The sequence below is a fragment of the Bos grunniens genome, chromosome 21 (genome assembly GCF_055505025.1).
Source record: "Bos grunniens cultivar Pamir isolate PY7600 chromosome 21, Bosgru_T2T1.0, whole genome shotgun sequence".
Lineage (NCBI taxonomy): Eukaryota > Metazoa > Chordata > Mammalia > Artiodactyla > Bovidae > Bos > Bos grunniens.
In genome coordinates this window covers 48,177,759-48,196,500 of record NC_141185.1, presented here as the reverse complement: position 1 = coordinate 48,196,500, position 18,742 = coordinate 48,177,759, and the positions used below count along the sequence as shown (strand labels likewise).

Here is an 18,742-nt window from a genome sequence, read left to right as displayed (position 1 = left end):
CTGTTTTCCTATTTGTTTTTTATTCTCTTGTGAAATATAAATTAAAAGTCAAGAGTATATAAACAATGCATATTAATTGATTTTTTAAAGTTTTTTTTAAATGTAGACCATTTTAAGTCTTTATTGAAATTGTTACAATATTGCTTTTGTTTTATGTTTTGGTTTTTCAGCCACTAGGCATGTGGGATCTTAGCGCCCTGACCAGAGATAGAACCCAACCCCCTGCTTTGGAAGGTGAAGTTTTAACCATTGGACCACTAGGAAGTTAAAGAATTACAATTCTATGATTAAAAGAATATTTGTGCTTAGCATCCAGCTTAAGAAATAGAAAAGAAACTGAGCCTCCCTCCTCCCCATTCCAATTAACCTCTACTTAGAATTTTGTATTAATAAATCCTTTGCTTTTCATGACGGTTTGTGCTTATTGCTTAAGCAATATAGTATTTGGTATTGTCTGTTTTAATCTGTATTGTCTTTTGACACTTACTATATGTATTTTCTGCATCTTATTTTTCACTCTCAATATTGAGTTATTGAGGCCTATCTGTGTTAATACATACAACTGTAGTTTATTCATTTGTCCTGATGTATTCAAGAATTCCACTGTGTGAATTTACCATATTTGCTGGAGGTGGGGCCACTAAATCTGAATTTTAAACAAGCACCTCAGGAGGAGGAATGCAAGTGGTTTTTGACTCCTGCTTTGAGAAATACTCTCAGAGGTTGAGGCCAAGCTATTACTTTTTAGTCTCCCAGTCTCTACCTCTACCTTTTAATTCCATTTAAACTGCTTGTCTCCCACTTTCCAACAATATTTCTCTTCTTCTTTTTTTTTGGCTGTGCTGGGTCCTCACACGCAGACTCTGTAGTTTCGGTTGTAGGCTTGGTTGCAGGCCCTGCAGCATGTGGAATCTTAGTTCCCTGACCAAGGATCAAATCTGCATCCCCTGCATTGGAAGGTGAATTCTTTATCACTGGACCAACCAGGGAAGCCCCTCTTCACCTGCATAATTCTTATTCTTTGAATATCCTCATTAAACTATAAACTCCTCCAAGGCAAAGATGAGATCATTATCATTGTTGTTATCAGCATTTATAGAACACACACAACATACCAGGTACTGTGCATAGAGTTTTCTGTGTATCATCTCATTAATCCTCATCGACCCCATAAAGAAGGCTTATCCCCATTTTACAGGTAAAGAAATAAGGATCAGAGAGAGTAACTTGCCCAAGTGTAACAGCTTTTTAAATGTGGAATTCTTCCACTGTTTTGTCTTTATACCTCTAGTATCTGGTATAGGACTTGGTGTATCAGTTCAGTTCAGTTGCTCAGTCAGTCATGGACTGCAGCACGCCAAGCCTCCCTGTCCATCACTAACTCCCGGAGTCTACTCAAACTCATGTCCATTGAGTCGGTGATGCCATCCAACCATCTCATCTTCTGTCATCCCTTCTCCTCCCGCCTTCAATCTTTCCCAGCACCAGGGTCTTTTCAAATGAGTCAGCTTTTCTCATCAGGTGGCCAAAGTCTGGAGTTTCAGCTTCAACATCAGTCCTTCTAATGAATACTCAGGACTGATCTCCTTTAGGATGGACTGGTTGGATCTCCTTGCAGTCCAAGAGACTCTCAAGAGTCTTTTCCAACACCACAGTTCAAAAGCATCAATTTTTTGGTGCTCAGCTTTCTTTATAGGCCAACTCTCACATCCATACATGACCCCTGGAAAAACCATAGCCTTGACTAGACAGACCTTTGCTGGCAAACTAACATCTCTGCTTTTTAATATGCTGTCTAGGTTGGTCATAACTTTCCTTCCAAGGAGTATCTTTTCATTTCATGGCTGTAGTCACCATCTGCAGTGATTTTGGACCCCCCAAAAATAAAGTCTGCCACTGTTTCCATTGTTTTCCTATCTATTTGCCATGAAGTGATGGGACCAGATGCCATGATCTTAGTTTTCTGAATGTTGAGCTTTAAGCCAACTTTTTCACTCTCCTCTTTCACTTTCATCAAGAGGCTCTTTAGTTCTTCTTCACTTTTTGCCGTAAGGGTGGTATCATCTGCATATCTGAGGTTATTGATACTTGGTGTATAGCACTCAATAAATGTTTGTGTGTGTTTTTTTTAGTTGAACTGAAGGGAAAAATAATTGAGAACAGATGGAAAACAGGAGCTAGGAACAAGATTTGGGATGCCAGATGATTACAGGGGTGAATTCTGGGGAGTGAGGTTGTGGGAAGGAATGAGGAAAAGTCGAGGCGTTTTCTTTTCTTCTTCTTCTTTTTTTTTTAACTGTGGGTGCTTCTGTACTGTTTGGAGAATTTTACAAAAAGCACATGGTGCTTTTACAATTAAAAAGGTGGGGGGCAGTGTGGAGACAAGTTCTGTGACTCAGCATCAGCAAAATATAGGAAAGAGGGGGAAAGAGAAATCTAAGCCAAAGGTATTGTGGAGATGAGAAGCTCAATTAAAAGAGCCTGGACATGATAGCCCTGAGAATATGATACATATTAATGGAAGTTTGACAAAAAGGAGAGTGGTTAAGAATCCACCTTGCAAGGCAGGTAACACAGGTTTGATCCTTGGTTGAGGAACTAAGATCCCACATGCTGATGAGCTACTGAGCCCCTGCACCACAACTAGAGAGAATCTGTGTGCCAGATCAAAAGATTCCCATGAGCCAATGAAGATTCCTTGTGCTGCAACTATTTATTTGGTTTCGACACAGCCAAATAAATAAAATATTTTTTTTAAATATAGTGAGTCTCCACAGACATAGAATACAAAATTTTTTTAAAAGGTTGGGGAGGAAAGGAATGTGACAGTAAGGTTTAGGAAGAATTCTTTTGAGGTAGAAAGAAGGTTTAACGGTCTTGCCTTTTTGTTCTGTTTCTCCCAATGCCTGCCACAGTGCTTGGTGATTAACAGTCATTTATTGGAGAGCTTCTATGGGCCAGACACTAAGCCCTTGATGTCATGCATTGGAGCAATGCCTTTCATTTTTCCCTCTGGAATGTGACTTACACATAGCTGCCCAATCAAACTGCCTCAAACACTGATCATGCCTCTCCTCGATTGGAAAACCATCACTGAGAACAGACACTCCTTTCCCCCAGAGAATAACATCCACAGCCAGTTTGGCAACTAAGAGCCTCCCTGGTGTAACTCTCACTCACCTGTCCCTCTTCATCCCACACCGCCGCTTTTCCAGCACGAGTTCCTTGCCTATGAGCATGCCTCCATGAATTCATCCAGTGAATGTTGACTGAGCACCTAGTACCTGCCAGGCACTGTTTTAGGTGCCAGGGAAAGAATGGCATGTAGGAGAAATGGCTCCCTCCTACCATGATGTTTACCAAAACAAGTACACAGGAAAAGATCAGACAGGTATAAGGACTTTGATGAAAATAAAATAGGATATGGGACTTCCCTGGTTATTTAACATATTGATTGTGTCTGACTTAGAACAATGCTTGGATAGATAAGATAAACGAAGATGATGTGCTCTTATAGTACCATGAAAGGACTGTAAAACCACTCCCAGCTAATGGGAATGTAATTTCCTCTCCTGTTTTCAGGCCTGGGTCAAGAAATACTGAGTTGTCCAAAATTTCCCTTCAGGTTTTACTGTAACATCTTACAGAAAAACCTGAACGAACTCTTTGGCCAACCCGGTATTAATTGGCAACTTAGCAAGTCCATCCCTAAGGAATCACTCAGGTGTTTGCTGAGCTCTTTAGCACACACCTTTCTGGAGAACGTAGTCAAACTGGAGGGGTGTAAGCAGGAGAAAAACATCAGAGGCCATTAGAAAAAATTTATTCTGAGATTCATGCATTTATAAATGTCCTGTCAGAGCAGAGTCTCTCACTGAAAGGCATTTAAAATCTAAGGCATGTCTCGTACACAGGGTTATTGTTACCATCTTTCTAAATTCCATATATATGTGTTAGTATACTGTATTGGTGTTTTTCTTTCTGGCTTATTTCACTCTGTATAATAGGCTCCAGTTTCATCCACCTCATTAGAACTGATTCAAATGAATTCTTTTTAATGGCTGAGTAATACTCCATTGTGTATAGTACCACAGCTTTCTTATCCATTCATCTGCTGATGGACATCTAGGTTGCTTCCATGTCCTGGCTATTATAAACAGTGCTGCGATGAACATTGGGGTACACGTGTCTCTTTCCCTTCTGGTTTCCTCAGTGTGTATGCCCAGCAGTGGGATTGCTGGATCATAAGGCAGTTCTATTTCCAGTTTTTTAAGGACTCTCCACACTGTTCTCCATAGTGGCTGTACTAGTTTGCATTCCCACCAACAGTGTAAGAGGGTTCCCTTTTCTCCACACCCTCTCCAGCATTTATTGCTTGTAGACTTTTGGATCGCAAAGAGACACTGAGGTATAGAACAGTCTTATGGACTCTGTTGGAGAGGGAGAGGGTGGGAAGATTTGGGAGAATGGCATTGAAACATGTATAATATCATGTATGAAATGAGTTGCCAGTCCAGGTTCAATGCACAATACTGGATGCTTGGGGCTGGTGCACTGGGACGCCCCAGAGGGATGGTATGGGGAGGGAGGAGGGAGGAGGGTTCAGGATGGGGAACACATGTATACCTGTGGCGGATTCATTTTGATATTTGGCAAAACTAATACAATATTGTAAAGTTTAAAAATAAAATAAAATTTTAAAAAATTAAAAAAAATAATAAAATCTAAGGCATGGAGGCCAACATTTATATAATGATATTAAGAAGAAATCAAAGGGGTTCTAATCAAGCAACTCTTGTTCCTATACCAGCTGTACCTCAGGGAAACCAAATAGTTGATTGGGGGAGTTCTCTTTACTGAAGTAGTTCAGCTAATAGATGAAGAAGGATGACAGATATAAAAGCATTTGGCAAACCCAAGTGAAATAACGGCTTATCAATGGTCGCCAGCTTCATAAGAAGAGACTAAACCAGGTACTAGGTGCCTCCTGACAGAAGTGCATAAGATCACTCTGGAGTATTATTGCCCATATTATTGTTGTTTATTCGCTTAGTCATGTTGTACTCTTTGCAACCCCATGGACTAGAGCCCACCAGACTCCTCTGTTCTCTGTTCTCTCTCGATATTTGCTCAAATTCATATCCATTGACTTGGTGATGATATCCAACCATCTCATCCTCTGCCTCCCCCTTCTCCTCTTGCCTTCAATCTTTCCCAGCATCAGAATCTTTTTATTTCCCAGGCAACAATATTGGAGAGGGTTGCCATTTCCTTCTCCAGGGGATCTTAATAACCCAGGGATTGATCTCAAATCTCCTGCATTGGCAGGCAGATTGTTTACCACTGAGCTACTGGGAAAGCCCATTCTTGCCCTCCCCTTCCCTAAATCTGAATCTGATCATGTTTACAGATCCAGTTACCAACATTAGGAGAGCAGAGGATGGAGGAGCATATTAAAGGATCCCATAGGTTGGAATTAGCAAAATATACCACTGTAGACACTTAAAGGACAAGTTTTTTTGTTTTGTTTTTTTTTTCCCCAACAAATGAAATATAAGGAAAGGAGAGAGAGAAGAGGGAGGGCTTCTGTAAGGAACATATCAACCAACTGAAGGCAAAGATCTTATCTGGATTTTGATTCAAACAAACTGAAAAATAAAAACAGGGATTTCCCTGCCGGTCCAGGGGTTAGGACTCTGCCCAGGTTCAATCCCTGGTCAGGGAACTGAGATCCTGAAACCCATGCAGCATGACCAAAAGGCATGTAAATTAAAAATAGAAAAAAACATAAGATAATTAGGGAAATGTGAACACTGACTGCAGTATTTGTATTAGTATTTGGAGTATTACAAAATCCTGTTAAATTTTTGTAGGAACAATAATAGTACTGTGGCTGCCTTTAGTAGAAGAGCCATCTTTTAAAGCTGTGGTTCTCACACTTGGGCTTGCATAATAATCACCTGGAGGGCTTATTAAAACACGTATTGTAGGACTTTCTTTGTAGTCCAGTGGTTAAGACTTTGCCTTCCAATGCAGGAAACACAGGCTGGATCTGTGGTCAGGGAGCAAAGATCCCACTGGCCTTGGGACAAGAAAACCAAAATTAAAAAAAAAAAAAAAAAAAAAAAACAGAAGCAACATTGTAACAAATTCAATAAAGACTTTTAAAAAAATGGTCCACATTAAAAAAAATATTTGAAAAAGTTTTTAAAAATAAAACACATATTGTTAAGTCCCACCCCTAGCTTCCAATTCAGTAAGTCTGGAATGGGGACTTAGAACTTGCATTTCTAACAAGTTCCCAGATGATGATAATGCTGCTGGTCAGGGATCACATTTTAGGAACTTACAGCACTGAATTAACCAGATTTTTTTCCCATTCAATTATCTATTTTTTAATACTTCCAGTTCAGTTTAGTCACTCAGTCATGTCTGATTCTTTGCAACCCCATGAACTGCAGCACACCAGGCTTCCCTGTACACCACCAACTCCCAGAGCTTGCTCAAACTCATGTCCATTGAGTCGGTGATGCCATCCAACTTTCTTATCTTCTGTTGTCCCCTTCTCCTCCTGCCTTCAATCTTTCTCAGCATCAGGGTCTTTTCCAATGAGTCAGTTCTTCACATCAGGTGGCCAAATTGGAGTTTTAGCTTCAGCATCAGTCCTTCCAAAGAATATTCAAGACTGATTTCCCTGAGGATTGACTGGTTTTTTGCAGAGTTCCAAAGAATAGCAAGGAGAGATAAGAAACCTTCCTCCGTGATCATGCAAAGAAATAGAGGAAAACAAAAGAATGGGAAAGACTAGAGATCTCTTCAAGAAAACTGGGGATACCAAGGGAATATTTCATGCAAAGATGGGCACAATAAAGGACAGAAAAATTTTAATACTTTTTATTTATTTGGCTGTACCAGCTCTTCATTGAGGCATGCAGAATCTTTAGTTGTGGCATTTGAATGCTTAGTTTCTGCAGGTGGGATCTAGTTCCCTGACCAAGGACAGAACCTGGGCCCCCTGCATTGGAAGCACAGAGTCTCAGCCACTGGACCACCAGGGAAGTCCCTCTGATCAATTATCTATTAAAGAAGGTGTATAGGTCATCAGCTGAGTTCTATTCCCTGTTACAGCACTCAGATGGCACTCCATATAATGGAAGAGGACTAGTGTTCCAAGGTTGATATATTAGTCTGTACTGACACAGAAAAGCTTGAAAGAAAAACCTTCAGTCTCCCACCTTTCTCTCCAGAGTGTTCAACACCCAACTCCCTCCTTACCCACTTACATATGCCATTGAGGATCAAGGAGCCCAGCATGGGACCCTGTAAAGCTGTTGGGAACTTAGCCTACCTCCCTGCATCATCTCCAATTTCAGAGTGGTTTGATGGACATAATATGGTTCCTTCAGTCCTGTGGTGCCTCGGAGATGCTCTAACAAATCCCAGAGCTGGTCTGTTCCATGTTGTGGAAGAGGAGACCTGCAGACAGATTCTGGCTTTTCTGTGAGTTAATTACATGACCCATAATGAGTCATTTAGGGCTTCCCTAGTGGCTCAGTGGTAAAGAATCTGCCGGCAATGCAAGCAATCTGGTTTGGATCCCTGGGTCAAGAAGATCCCCTGGAGGAGGAAATGGCAACCCACTCCAGTATTCTTGCCTGGAGAATCCCATGAACAGAGGAGCCTGGTGGCCTACAGTCCCATGGAGTTGAAAAGAGTTGGACAGGACCAAAGGGACTTAGTGCACACACAATGATAAGATGACTACATTTATCTCACTTCTCTTTTAGTAACCAGGCATCAACCATGAAACTCACATTTCTCTATGAGTCAGTCAAAAACACTGAAGGAATGCCTTTTGTGTTTAGAACACTGGACCCTCTAGGTTTATCCTGGCCATGAAAAAACAGAAAAAGAGAAAAGATTAAGGCTTGACATGAGCTACAAATGCTCAGCTTTTCTCTATTTGGAGCACTTTGAAATAATAGCAGTGGGACTTCCCTGGTGGTCCAGTGGTTGAAACTCCGGGTCGGGAAGATCTTCTGGAGAAGGAAATGGCAGTCCACTCCAGTATTCTTGCCTGGAAAATCCAATGGACAGAGGAGCTGGCGGGCTGCAGTCCCTGGAGTTGCAAAGAGTTGGACATGACTGAGCGACTGAGCATGCACACAGGGCATTAAGGTTCCACGTGCCTTGCAGCGCAGCCAAGACAAAAACAGAAACAAAGATAACAGCGATGGAAATTTGGAAGGGAGGAAAAGAAGCATTTCAGACTATTTCCTACATCAGGTGAGTGTTCTGATGGCACAAAAGGTGTGCTTTCTGCCGGAAGCTCTTGTCGCATTCACTGCAGTGAAAGGGTTTCTCTCCTGTGTGCGTTCTCTGGTGTGTGAGGAAATGGGAACGCTGATTGAAGGTTTTGCTACACTCAGGGCAGCGATAGGGTCTGTCTCCCAAGTGGATCCGCTGGTGGGTGATGAAGTGGGAGCTCTGGTTGAAGCTCTTGCCGCACTCACCACATTTATAGGGTCTTTCTCCGGTGTGGATCCGCTGGTGCTTGACCAAGGCAGAGCTGTCGGCAAAGCCCTTCCCACAGCCGTCGCACTTAAAAGGCCTCTCGCCCGTGTGTGTCCTCTGGTGCGTGACCAGGTGTGAGCTCTGACTGAAACTCTTGTGGCAGTAAGGACAGCTGAAGGGCCTTTCTCCCGAGTGAGTGCTCATGTGGGCCACAAAATGAGAGCTATCTCGGAAGCCCTTCCCACACTCGGGGCACTTGAAGGGCCGCTCTCCCGTGTGGGTTCGCTGGTGCTTAATCAGATCTGAGCTCTGGCTGAAACTCTCCCCACAATCGCGACACCCGTAGGGCTTCACTCCTGTGTGGGTCCTCTGGTGGGTGATGAAATTGGAGCTGCGACTGAAGCTCTTGTGACACTGGAGGCACATGTAGGGCTTCTCCCCCGTGTGGGTTCTTTGGTGCACTGTGAGGTGCGGTTTCCGTGCAAAAGTCTTCCCACACTCGGGGCACTGGTGGGGTCTCTCGCCCGTGTGGGTTCTCTGGTGTTTGATGAGGGTCGAGCTGTCGCTGAATTTCTTCTCACACCTGTGGCACTGGTAGGGTTTCTCTCCTGTGTGTGTTCTGCGGTGGGTGACAAGGTCTGAACTCTGTTTGAAGCCTTTCCCGCACTCCATGCACTTATAGGGCCTCTCGCCAGTATGGGTTCTTCGGTGCCTTATGAGATAGGAGCTCTGGTTAAAGCTTTTCCCACATTCCACACACACCAGCTTCTTTTCTATATATCCTTCCAGGAGCTTGTTTAATTCCTTCTCCTGTGAAAAGGGCCCCTGCTGACCCTCTCCCAGGAGGGTTCCATGCTGCCCTTCTAATTCAAGACCCCTCTCCCAGTTTCCTCCCCAACTAGGAGGAGGAGAAATATCTTTATTGGCCCCTTCTAAGGATGTTCCACATGGTTCTGCCGTTTCGGAAACGTCCTGATCGAGTTGTACCACCTGATTCTTAAATTCTGAAAAGTTAACAGAGTAACACAGGATGAAGTTATTACTTATCAGGAAAGGTCATCAGAAAGCAGCAAGAAAGAGTAAAATTAGTATTTTTGCTACAGACCACATTTAATCTGACTACTCTCATTCTGATTCCTAAAGAGTATATCCCTGGCGGCTCAGTGGTAAAGAATCCACCTGTCAATTCAGGAGATTCGGGATCAATCCCTGGGTCGGGAAGATCCCCTAGAGGAGGATATGGCAACCCACTCCAGTTTTCTTGCCTAGAGAATCCCATGTACAGAGGAGCCTGGCGGGCTACAGACTATGGGGTCGAAAAAGAGTCAGACATGACTTAGCAACTAACCATCAATCAGGAAAGATCAGCAGAAAGCAGCAAGAAGATTAAAATTAGTGTTTTTGCAACAGACAACATTTAGTCTGACTACTCTCATTTTGATTCCTGAAGAGTTCACTGAAGATCACTGAGCTTCCCATTCATGACATAAGGAATTCCCAAGCCCTTTTTATTTTAAGATGGTCCAATGAACCTTGAGGTGACCTTGATATCAAGAGTAAAACACATATTGTCAGAACTGGGCAACTTTTTTCAATGATGTTAGAGTCTAGACAAAAGTGAAATGTTTAATTTAAATGAAGACCTTATTTGGTCAATGACTGATGGTCCAGGAAGTCAAAGTACAACATCTAATAGCAAGAACAAAGTCTAGGGGAGGATTTCCCTGCTGGCTCAGTGGTGAAGAATTTGCCTGCCAATGCAGGGGATGCAGGTTCAATCCCTGGTCAGGGAAGATCCCAAAGTCTGCAGGACAACTAAGCCTGTGAACCACAACTACTGAGCCCACGAGCTCTGAAGCCTGCACATTGTAATAAGAGAAGCCACTGCAATGAGAAGCCCATGCACCGCAAGTAGAGAGTAACCCCTGCTCACCACAACTAGAGAAAGCCTGCATGAAGCAATGAAGACCCAGCACAGCCAAAAATAAATAATTTTTTTAAAAAAGTCTAGGGTAGCATTCCAAATTCCTTAACTAAACAAGGGCTGAAATGTTAGACTTCCACGCACCAGGTAACACATCTCACCTGTGTGACTTTCCCTCAGGATCTTCCTTGCCTCAAAATTTTGCAGTGGTAGGACCCATGCCTCTTCTTTCCGCTCCAGCTGGGAGGTTACACTTGGTTTTGAAATCCTATAAGGAAGATAAACACAGGATGTTAATTTCAGCCATCATATAAGGCTTGAGAAAATGCAATCCCCTCTTCTTCCCCAGGTACAGGAGACCACCCCAGGAAATTCTCATGTATGTTCGGTGGTCCAGTGGTTACAAATCTACCTGCCAATACGGGGGACACAGATTAGATCCCTGGTCTGTTTGGGGAACATTCCACATGCTGCGGGACAACTAAGCCAGTGCACCAGAACTACCGAGCCCTGGCTCCAGAGCCTGTGCTCTGCAGTGAGGAGCCACTGTAATGAGGAACCTGTGCACTGAACTAGAGGAGCCTGTGTGCAGCAACAGAGACCCAGTGCAGCCAAAAATAAATAAATAAAAATGAAAAGGGCAGCCATGATGTCGTGATAAAACAGGGTGATCTCCCTAAGAGGCTGAGAAAAAGCTCTTTGCTTCCCATTAAAAAAAAATCAGACTTGGGTGATAGAAACTCTAGAATAAGCACAATAACTCATCCCTCAAGGCACAAGGCTAAACTCATGTGGAGAGATAACTTTATCAAAACAAAGCTGCCATGACCTCACCCTTAGAAAGAATCAAGGAAGTTAACTATAATGTTTGGTTTTTAAATTTTCCCAGAAGGGCAGCAGTCAATATAACCATGAGAAAAAGACAAACACTTGTAGAGGAAAAAAAAAAAAAAAAGGGACAAAAGACATGAATGGGCAATTCACAAAAGAAAATAAAGCAGTCTATAAATATGTGAAAAATTTTTAACTCATCATTAGCCAAAGAAATTCAAATTAAAACAATGACACACAGGGAATACAGTATAAAGGTAAAGAGGTGTAAACTCAAGAGTCTTATTGTCTGAATTTGAATCCTAACTATGTCTCTGACTAGATGTGTGACCTCAGGAAAGTTACTTAAACTCCTTGTGTCTCTGTTCTTCATCTATAAATTAGGGATAATGATAAAACCCACCTTAGGGCTTCCCTGGTGCCTCAGTGGTAAAGAATCCGATGCCAATGCAGGAGGCATGGGTTTGAATCCCTGGTCTGGGAGGATCCCACATGCCATGGAACTACTATGTCCTAAAAGTCACTAATACAGGGAACACAGGTTCAATTCCGGTTTGGGTGTTAGATCTCACATGCTGAGGGGCAACTAAGCCCACAACTACTGAGCCTGTACTCTAGGGCCTGGGAGTACTCTAGGGTCCACGTGCCATGATTACTGAAGCCCGAGCGCCCAAGAGCTCATGCTCTGTAACAAGAGAAGCCACTGCAATGAGAAGCCCTTGCACTGCAACTAGAAAATAGTCTGTGCAGCAACAAAGACCCAGCACAGCCAAAAATAAATTTAATTAAAAAGACCTACCTTACAGAGTTGTCATGAGGATTAAATGATTAAGTCCTCAATAAATGTTAGCTATCACTATTATTTTACCTACATTCTTAGATTACGATACCCCGCATGATAGATAGAATATGAAGAAATAGATACTTCATATAATGCTAACAGGAATAAATAAATTGATTCAGTCTTTTTGGAAGACATTTGGCAAAAATACCAAATATCTTAGAAATGTATCTATTCTCAAACCCAGAAATTTCTAGAGAGTCTAAAGAAGTGAACAAAAGTAAACAAACAAAAAAGGACATTGTGCAAAAAATATACATATTAGCTAACTGTTAACTAATTATTTCAATAAACAAGACTTTAAAAAAGACAATAAGTTAAGACAGCCTCATCACAATACTGGTGAAAATTTAAAATGACCCAAATAGCTCCCAACAAAGAAATAATTTCATTTGATTGAGCCATCCAAAATTGCCAGTTTATAGGTTAAAAATAGTCCAAAAACAGTCACATGTATGGTTCAATTTAATGTAATTACTGTATTCCATACAATAAAATACTAAGTAGTTACTTTAAGTAATGTACAGATACTATTGTCAAAATATATTCACAGTACCTTGTGTAAGAAAGTAAGATATACCACTGAATATTCAGTATGATCCCAATCATTTTTATGTTCTTTTTTTTTTAATTGTATATATGCTTAGGAAAATGGCTGGAAGGGTCATAACTCTTCATAGATGACTTTTGTTTTCATTTTGCTTATCTTTTCCTTTAGTGAATATATATTATTTGTGTAATAGATATCAAGTAAAGCAGAAAGAACCCGGGTTTGATCCCTAGGTTGGGAAGATCCCCTGGAGAAGGAAATGGCAACCCACTCCAGTATCTTGCCTGGAGAATCCTATGGATGGAGGAACCTGGTAGCTTACAGTCCATGGGGTAGCAAAGAGTGGGACACAACTGAGCGATTTCACTTTCACTTTCACTTCCAAAGCAGAAAGGAGGAGAGACATCCCAGAAAGAAGGTGATCCAGTGTTTAAGAATCCGTGCTTCCACCACAAGGGACGTGAGTTTGATTCCTGGTTAGGGATTTAAGATCTTGGGTACCCACTCCAGTGTTCTTGCCTGGAGAATCCCAGGGACGGAGGAGCCTGGTGGGCTGCCGTCTATGGGGTCGCACAGAGTCAGACACGACTGAAGCGACTTAGCAGCAGCAGCAGCAGTGCCTCATGGTACAGCCCCCAAAAAAGGCAGAATTCCCATGGTATTTTAGAAAGAGCACTAGAGGGGTCAGTTTGTTTGTTTAAGTGATGGGAAAAAAACTCTGGGGAGAGCACCTTCCCTTTTCCACAAAGACCTGGGTTGGGCTCACTTTTGCCACTTAACTTTAAGTCTCAGGGTCCTCAGCTGGAAAAGGGGAATGAAAATACATATATCAAAGGGTTATGGTAAGATATCAATCAGAAAAATATCAAAGAAATCTGAAAACCACTAAGTGCCATAAAAATAGAAGTCATTCTTTTTCTGCCAGCGAGGTGACAATTACTCTCACAGAGAGCTGCAGCTCTAAGAGACCAACATCCCCACCACTTAGATCTGGGCCCTCTCAAAGTGACTAAGATAAAGGGACTTCCCTGGTGGTCCTATGGTTAGGACTCCAAGATCCATTGCGTGGGGGCATGGGTTCAATCGCTGGTCAGGAAACTAAAATCCCACCAGCCACTCAGCACAACCAAAAAATTTAAAAATTATATTAATAAAACTAAGATGAAGGAAAATTGCATCCTTACCCTTTGAGAGCCCATTCTTGTATCTGTGCTGGGTGGTATCCCTGAAGAGGACTCTCTAAACAGTGTCCAGGTAACCCACTTGTCCCTGAAGTCCCCAGCCACATCATTGAGGGTCATCAGTTCCTAAAGCAAGAGATCTCAGTATGCATCAAGAGTTCTCTAGACATTCGCACCATTATCTCAAAACCAAAAGACAGCCACCACTACACCCAAACAAAAACCCCCTCAACCAGAACAGCTCTGAGGTAAATGCTGAAAAAAGTCTGTAAAGTCAAAGCTATGGTTTTTTCATTAGTCACGTACGGATGTGAGAGTTGGACCATAAAGGGGCTGAGTGCTGAAGAATTGATGATTTCAAATTATGGTGCTGGAGAAGACTCTTGAGAGTCCTTTGGACAGCAAGGAGATCAGACCAGTCAATCCTAAAGGAAATCAACCCTGAATATTCACTGGAAGGACTGATGTTGAAGCTAAAGCTCCAATATTTTGACCACCTGATGCAAAGAGCCAACTCATTGGAAAAGAGTCTGATGCTGGGAAAGATTGAAGGCAGGAGGAGAAGGGGCCAGCAGAGCATGACATGGTTAGATAGCGTCAACAACTCAATGGACATGAATCTGAGCAAATTCAGGGAGATACTGGAGGTCAGGGAAGCCTGGCATGCTACGGTCCATGGGGTTGCAAAGAGTTGGACACAACTTAGAGACTGAACAACAACAATAACAAATACTGTCAACAATAGAAGGGATGCTCTTCTTTTCTGTTTTTACATAATCATTCCTGTGGCCAAATTTCTCATCACAAAGTGAGGACTGGGCCTCCAAACACATCTGTAGAACCCTCACTCTTTTGAAGACATGACTGTTTTGAGGAAGAAATTGTCCACAATGGACAAGAAAAACGGAGGTGAGTATGTGGGTATAACTCGATTTCTGGAAAGCACTGGATTCTCTCCAACGACATTTTCCTCAGCTAGGAGATTTCGGACTTAATTAGACTTAGATTAGTTACGAGAAAGGCTAACTTTTCTTGTCTTGTAGATTTAGTATCAATTTCAAGAGCTAAACTGGGCAGAAGTCCAAAGGGAACTGTCCTAGGTATCATTCTATTTCAAGGTTTAATGCAGTCAGAAGTGGGACTCAAAAGACACGGATTGAAAAAAACAACATGGATAAACTGTAAAATTAAGTGAAATTTAATGGGGATAAGCATAAAACAGAATATTTGAGGGATGAAAACAATCATTAAGACATTAACAAAATCAACATCAGTATCATGAAGAAATAAATTACTTGGGGGGGCAGGCTACTGAATGAATCATTAAGTCATTCAGTAATCAATATGCTGTAAGGCAGTAGGAGTCACAAAAAATATATAAGATAATGTTGGGTTTTTTGTTCATTTTTCCACTTAAAGAGTTTTTAATAGAAACAAATACAAGTTAGCAAGCTGAATCTGCTACAAAGAATTCTGCGTTTCAGTAGAGAATGGACTAGACTGGGGTGAGGAAGTCTGACACTTTTTCATGTTTTGTCTTACCTGTCGCAGCACCTGGTACTACTAGAACACACAAACACTTTTCCTGGGAACACTGATGCATTTATAGACATTGCTACTGGCCACTTAGAATGTACTGGGAATACATGTCGTCATCTCTCTGGTTTAAAACCTTAATAAAAAAAAAAAATGTCATTAGGATGCGAACACTGTCATGAGCCTGAGCAAACATTTTATTTCTACATCCATTACAGACCCACAGCAGGGCCCCCCTGCAAGAGACAGCGGGATGGAGAACTCTTAGGGTTAGACAAACGGTGTTTCCCACCCAGTGTGTTGCCCCCTGTACAGGTGACCTCAGGTGACCTCAAAGGCCCTAGAGCCTGTGGTGCTGTGACTAAGTGCCACTGTGAGAAGCACTAGTTGGTTCACTGGGTTTATTAATAGGAACATGACCGTATGGCTAGGACCGAGACCCATTCTCCTCCCTCGCGGTGCTGCAGGCCCTAATCTGGGTGCAGCGATCAGAGGGTCACAAAGCTAAACTGAAACCAGAAGACTATCACCGAGGAGCAAAAAAAGAAAGAAAGAAAGAAAAAAAGACTAAGAGGATGAGCTATCCCGACGCCGGCAGAGAAAAGTGCAGCCACCTCTCCCACTCCTCAGCAAGACCCGTGGGCTCTGAAAAGCGAACGCAGGGACCCGGCAGGGACAACCTCGGGGCGCTGGGCGAGCCCCATCCACGCCCCTGAGCAGCTCCGAGGCTGCAGCCGCCGTCTCCTTCCCCGGATCACTCACCGCCCCCGGGCCCAGCCCCGGATGGAACACCGAGCGAGGGTCCTCCACCGCCGAGCCGCAGCCGGCCCGCTACGCCGCGGCGGTTCTGCCCAGAACCCGACCGGGATTCGTGACAGGGCTGTGGGGACACAGGTGGGATGCCCGGCAAGGCAGCCAGGAGCCGGAAAACACCGCCCCCGTCCTCTTGCCATTGGCCTCTCAGCTTTTAGGCCGAGAAGTCTTCCCCGTCCATAGGCTGAGAGAGATTTCAATCACCGCGGAGCCTTTTGGGAAATGTAGTTCTGAGCGAGCCCTCAAAGGCTTGGGAGTCCTGGAAAGCCGCGTTCCCAGCGGTGACAAGTATACTAAACCCAGTTCCCGAGCTACCTGGTCGCTAGGACCGCCTCTTCGGAGCTGAGAAGGGGATCCAAGGACTATAATCAGAGAGGGATCTGAAGATGCGAACCTCCGGGCCTCACCTGACTGGCGCAGAGCAGCCCGGTACCAAACACGGCATCTCCCGCGCTCTGCCACCTAGCCTTCCAGAGAGAGGAGCAGCTCGGCGCTACGACCTTGGGGTGCAGCCTCCTCTGCCGGGTCCCCGCCCTAACCCGGGGCGGCCAGAGCCTGAATGGTGTGTCCCGTCGCCAAGTTCCGGGCCAACTCAGACTGGACATAACAGACCTCAGTCAGGAGCCGTTAAGTGGAAAACAGACTTTCTGCTTTCCTCTATTAGCAGCACAATTCTAAGGCGAATCTCCTTTCCATTATAGCCAGAGGAAACCTGCGAGAGCGTCAAGTATTCTAGGAAATGTGGTATTGGGTTCCAAACTGTGGAGATTCCTGGATCTTACCTGAGAACCAGTGTTCACTTGGGGGCCAGTGTAGAGGGTGTGTGGGGGAGGCGGGGACTACCTAAAAAATAATGAAAGCCTTTCCTTACAATGAAAAGGTATGCCTATCTACTCTGTTGTTTCACTGCAATTTAAAAAAAAGAAAGTACATCGGCAGAAAACCGAAAACAGAATTACCATATGATCCAACAATCCACTCCCGGGACTATACCTGGATAAAACTTAATTTAAAAAGCTTCATGCACCCCTATCTTCATAGCAGCACTGTTCACAACAGCCAAAACATGGAAACAGCCTAAGTGTCCACAGACAGATGAGTGGCTAAAGATGTGTTATGTACATGCAATGGGATACTACTCAGTTATTAAAAAGAACAAAACAATGCCATTTGCAGCAACATGGATGGATCAAGAGATTATCATGTTAAGTGAAGTAAGTCAGAAAGACAAATACCACATGATGTCACTTAAATGTGGAATCTAAAATATAACACAAATGAACCTATCCCTGAAGCAGAAATAGATTCACAGACATAGAGAGCAGACTTGTGGTTGCTAAGGGGTGGTGGGAAGGGAGAGGGATGGACTTGGGAGTCCAGACAAGGGAGAGTTTGGGATTGTCAGATGAAAACTACTAACATTACATTTAGAATGAATATACAACAAGGTCCTACTGTGTAGTGCAAGGAACTGTATTCACTATCCTGTGATAAACCATTATGGAAAAGACTAGATATATTAGATATAACAAGTATATATATAGGAATATGTGAAAGTGAAAGTTTTAGTCACCCAGTCATGTCTAACTCTTCGTGACCCCATGGACCGTAGCCCGGCAGGCTCCTCTGGATATGGAATTCTCCGACAAGACACTGGAGTGGATTGTCATTCTATTCTCCAGGGGATTTTCCAAACCTAGGGATTAAGCCCTGGTCTCCTGCATGGCAGGAAGATTCTATACTGTCTTAGCCACCAGGGAAGCCCATTTAGGAATATATATAGGTATAAAAAATATGTATAGGTATATAATTGACTCACTGCTGTAAAGCAGAGATTGGCACAACATTGTAAATCAACTATACCTCAGGTTTTAAAATAGTAATGACAAAAGACAACAATGGATAGGAAAAAAAGGAAAAGTACATTTTGTGATGGACTGTAAAAAGCTGAGAATTACCAGCCAATGAGCTAACCGCAGAAGATACCTTTGATGCTAATTCAACCATTCTCCAGCAAACATGCATGATGTGTCTTCTAACAAATATTCACTGGGAGTGTTCTATGCTCAAGAACACTGTGGTTACCCACAGGAATCACACATGGTCCTTGCTCTCATGAAGCTCACGGCCCGATAGGGGAGATAAGCCAAGTAAGACGCAAAAATACGAAGTTAATATTCTGTCTTTTCTTCTTTGTTTCATTTAACCAGAGGGATTCAGTTAGTATCTGCAACATAATTGTAGTCATCTGCAAGGTAACCACAATAGCAGTTTAGAACTTTCTGTCCACTATAAACCAATGTCTGGGTTTACTTTTCAGCAACAGCAGGGGACATCCAGGATACCAAGAGTTTTTTAGGACTCATGGGGCTGGAGCACAGTTCAGGCCCTAGAGAACCAAAGGCATCTCTCGACCTCTCAGGGGTCTTTCTTGTATTCTGCCATTGATGGGGGGAGATTCCTTAGCTCTCCAATCAGTAGGGAGTGTGAAGGGAAGATGAGGGAAGACTCATAGAACCTGGCTAACGCTTATTCCCTGCCTCTTCTTTCTC

The 18,742-nt window shown here is 43.1% G+C and overlaps 1 protein-coding gene across 1 annotated transcript in view; it reads right to left on the bottom strand.

Moving 5' to 3' along the window:
• The window catches only part of IQGAP1 (IQ motif containing GTPase activating protein 1), a 135,380-nt gene extending 119,069 nt beyond the window's left edge, over nucleotides 1-16,311 (bottom strand). The window contains exons 1-4 of the mRNA XM_086364465.1: nucleotides 16,140-16,311; nucleotides 15,384-15,513; nucleotides 13,845-13,967; nucleotides 10,600-10,706 (exon numbers count right to left, since the gene is read on the bottom strand). Of these exons, the coding sequence (XP_086220591.1) occupies nucleotides 10,600-10,706; nucleotides 13,845-13,951 (214 nt within the window). The 5' untranslated portion in view covers nucleotides 13,952-13,967; nucleotides 15,384-15,513; nucleotides 16,140-16,311. The remainder of the gene's footprint in view (nucleotides 1-10,599; nucleotides 10,707-13,844; nucleotides 13,968-15,383; nucleotides 15,514-16,139) is intronic.
• Nucleotides 16,312-18,742: the final 2,431 nt, after the last annotated feature.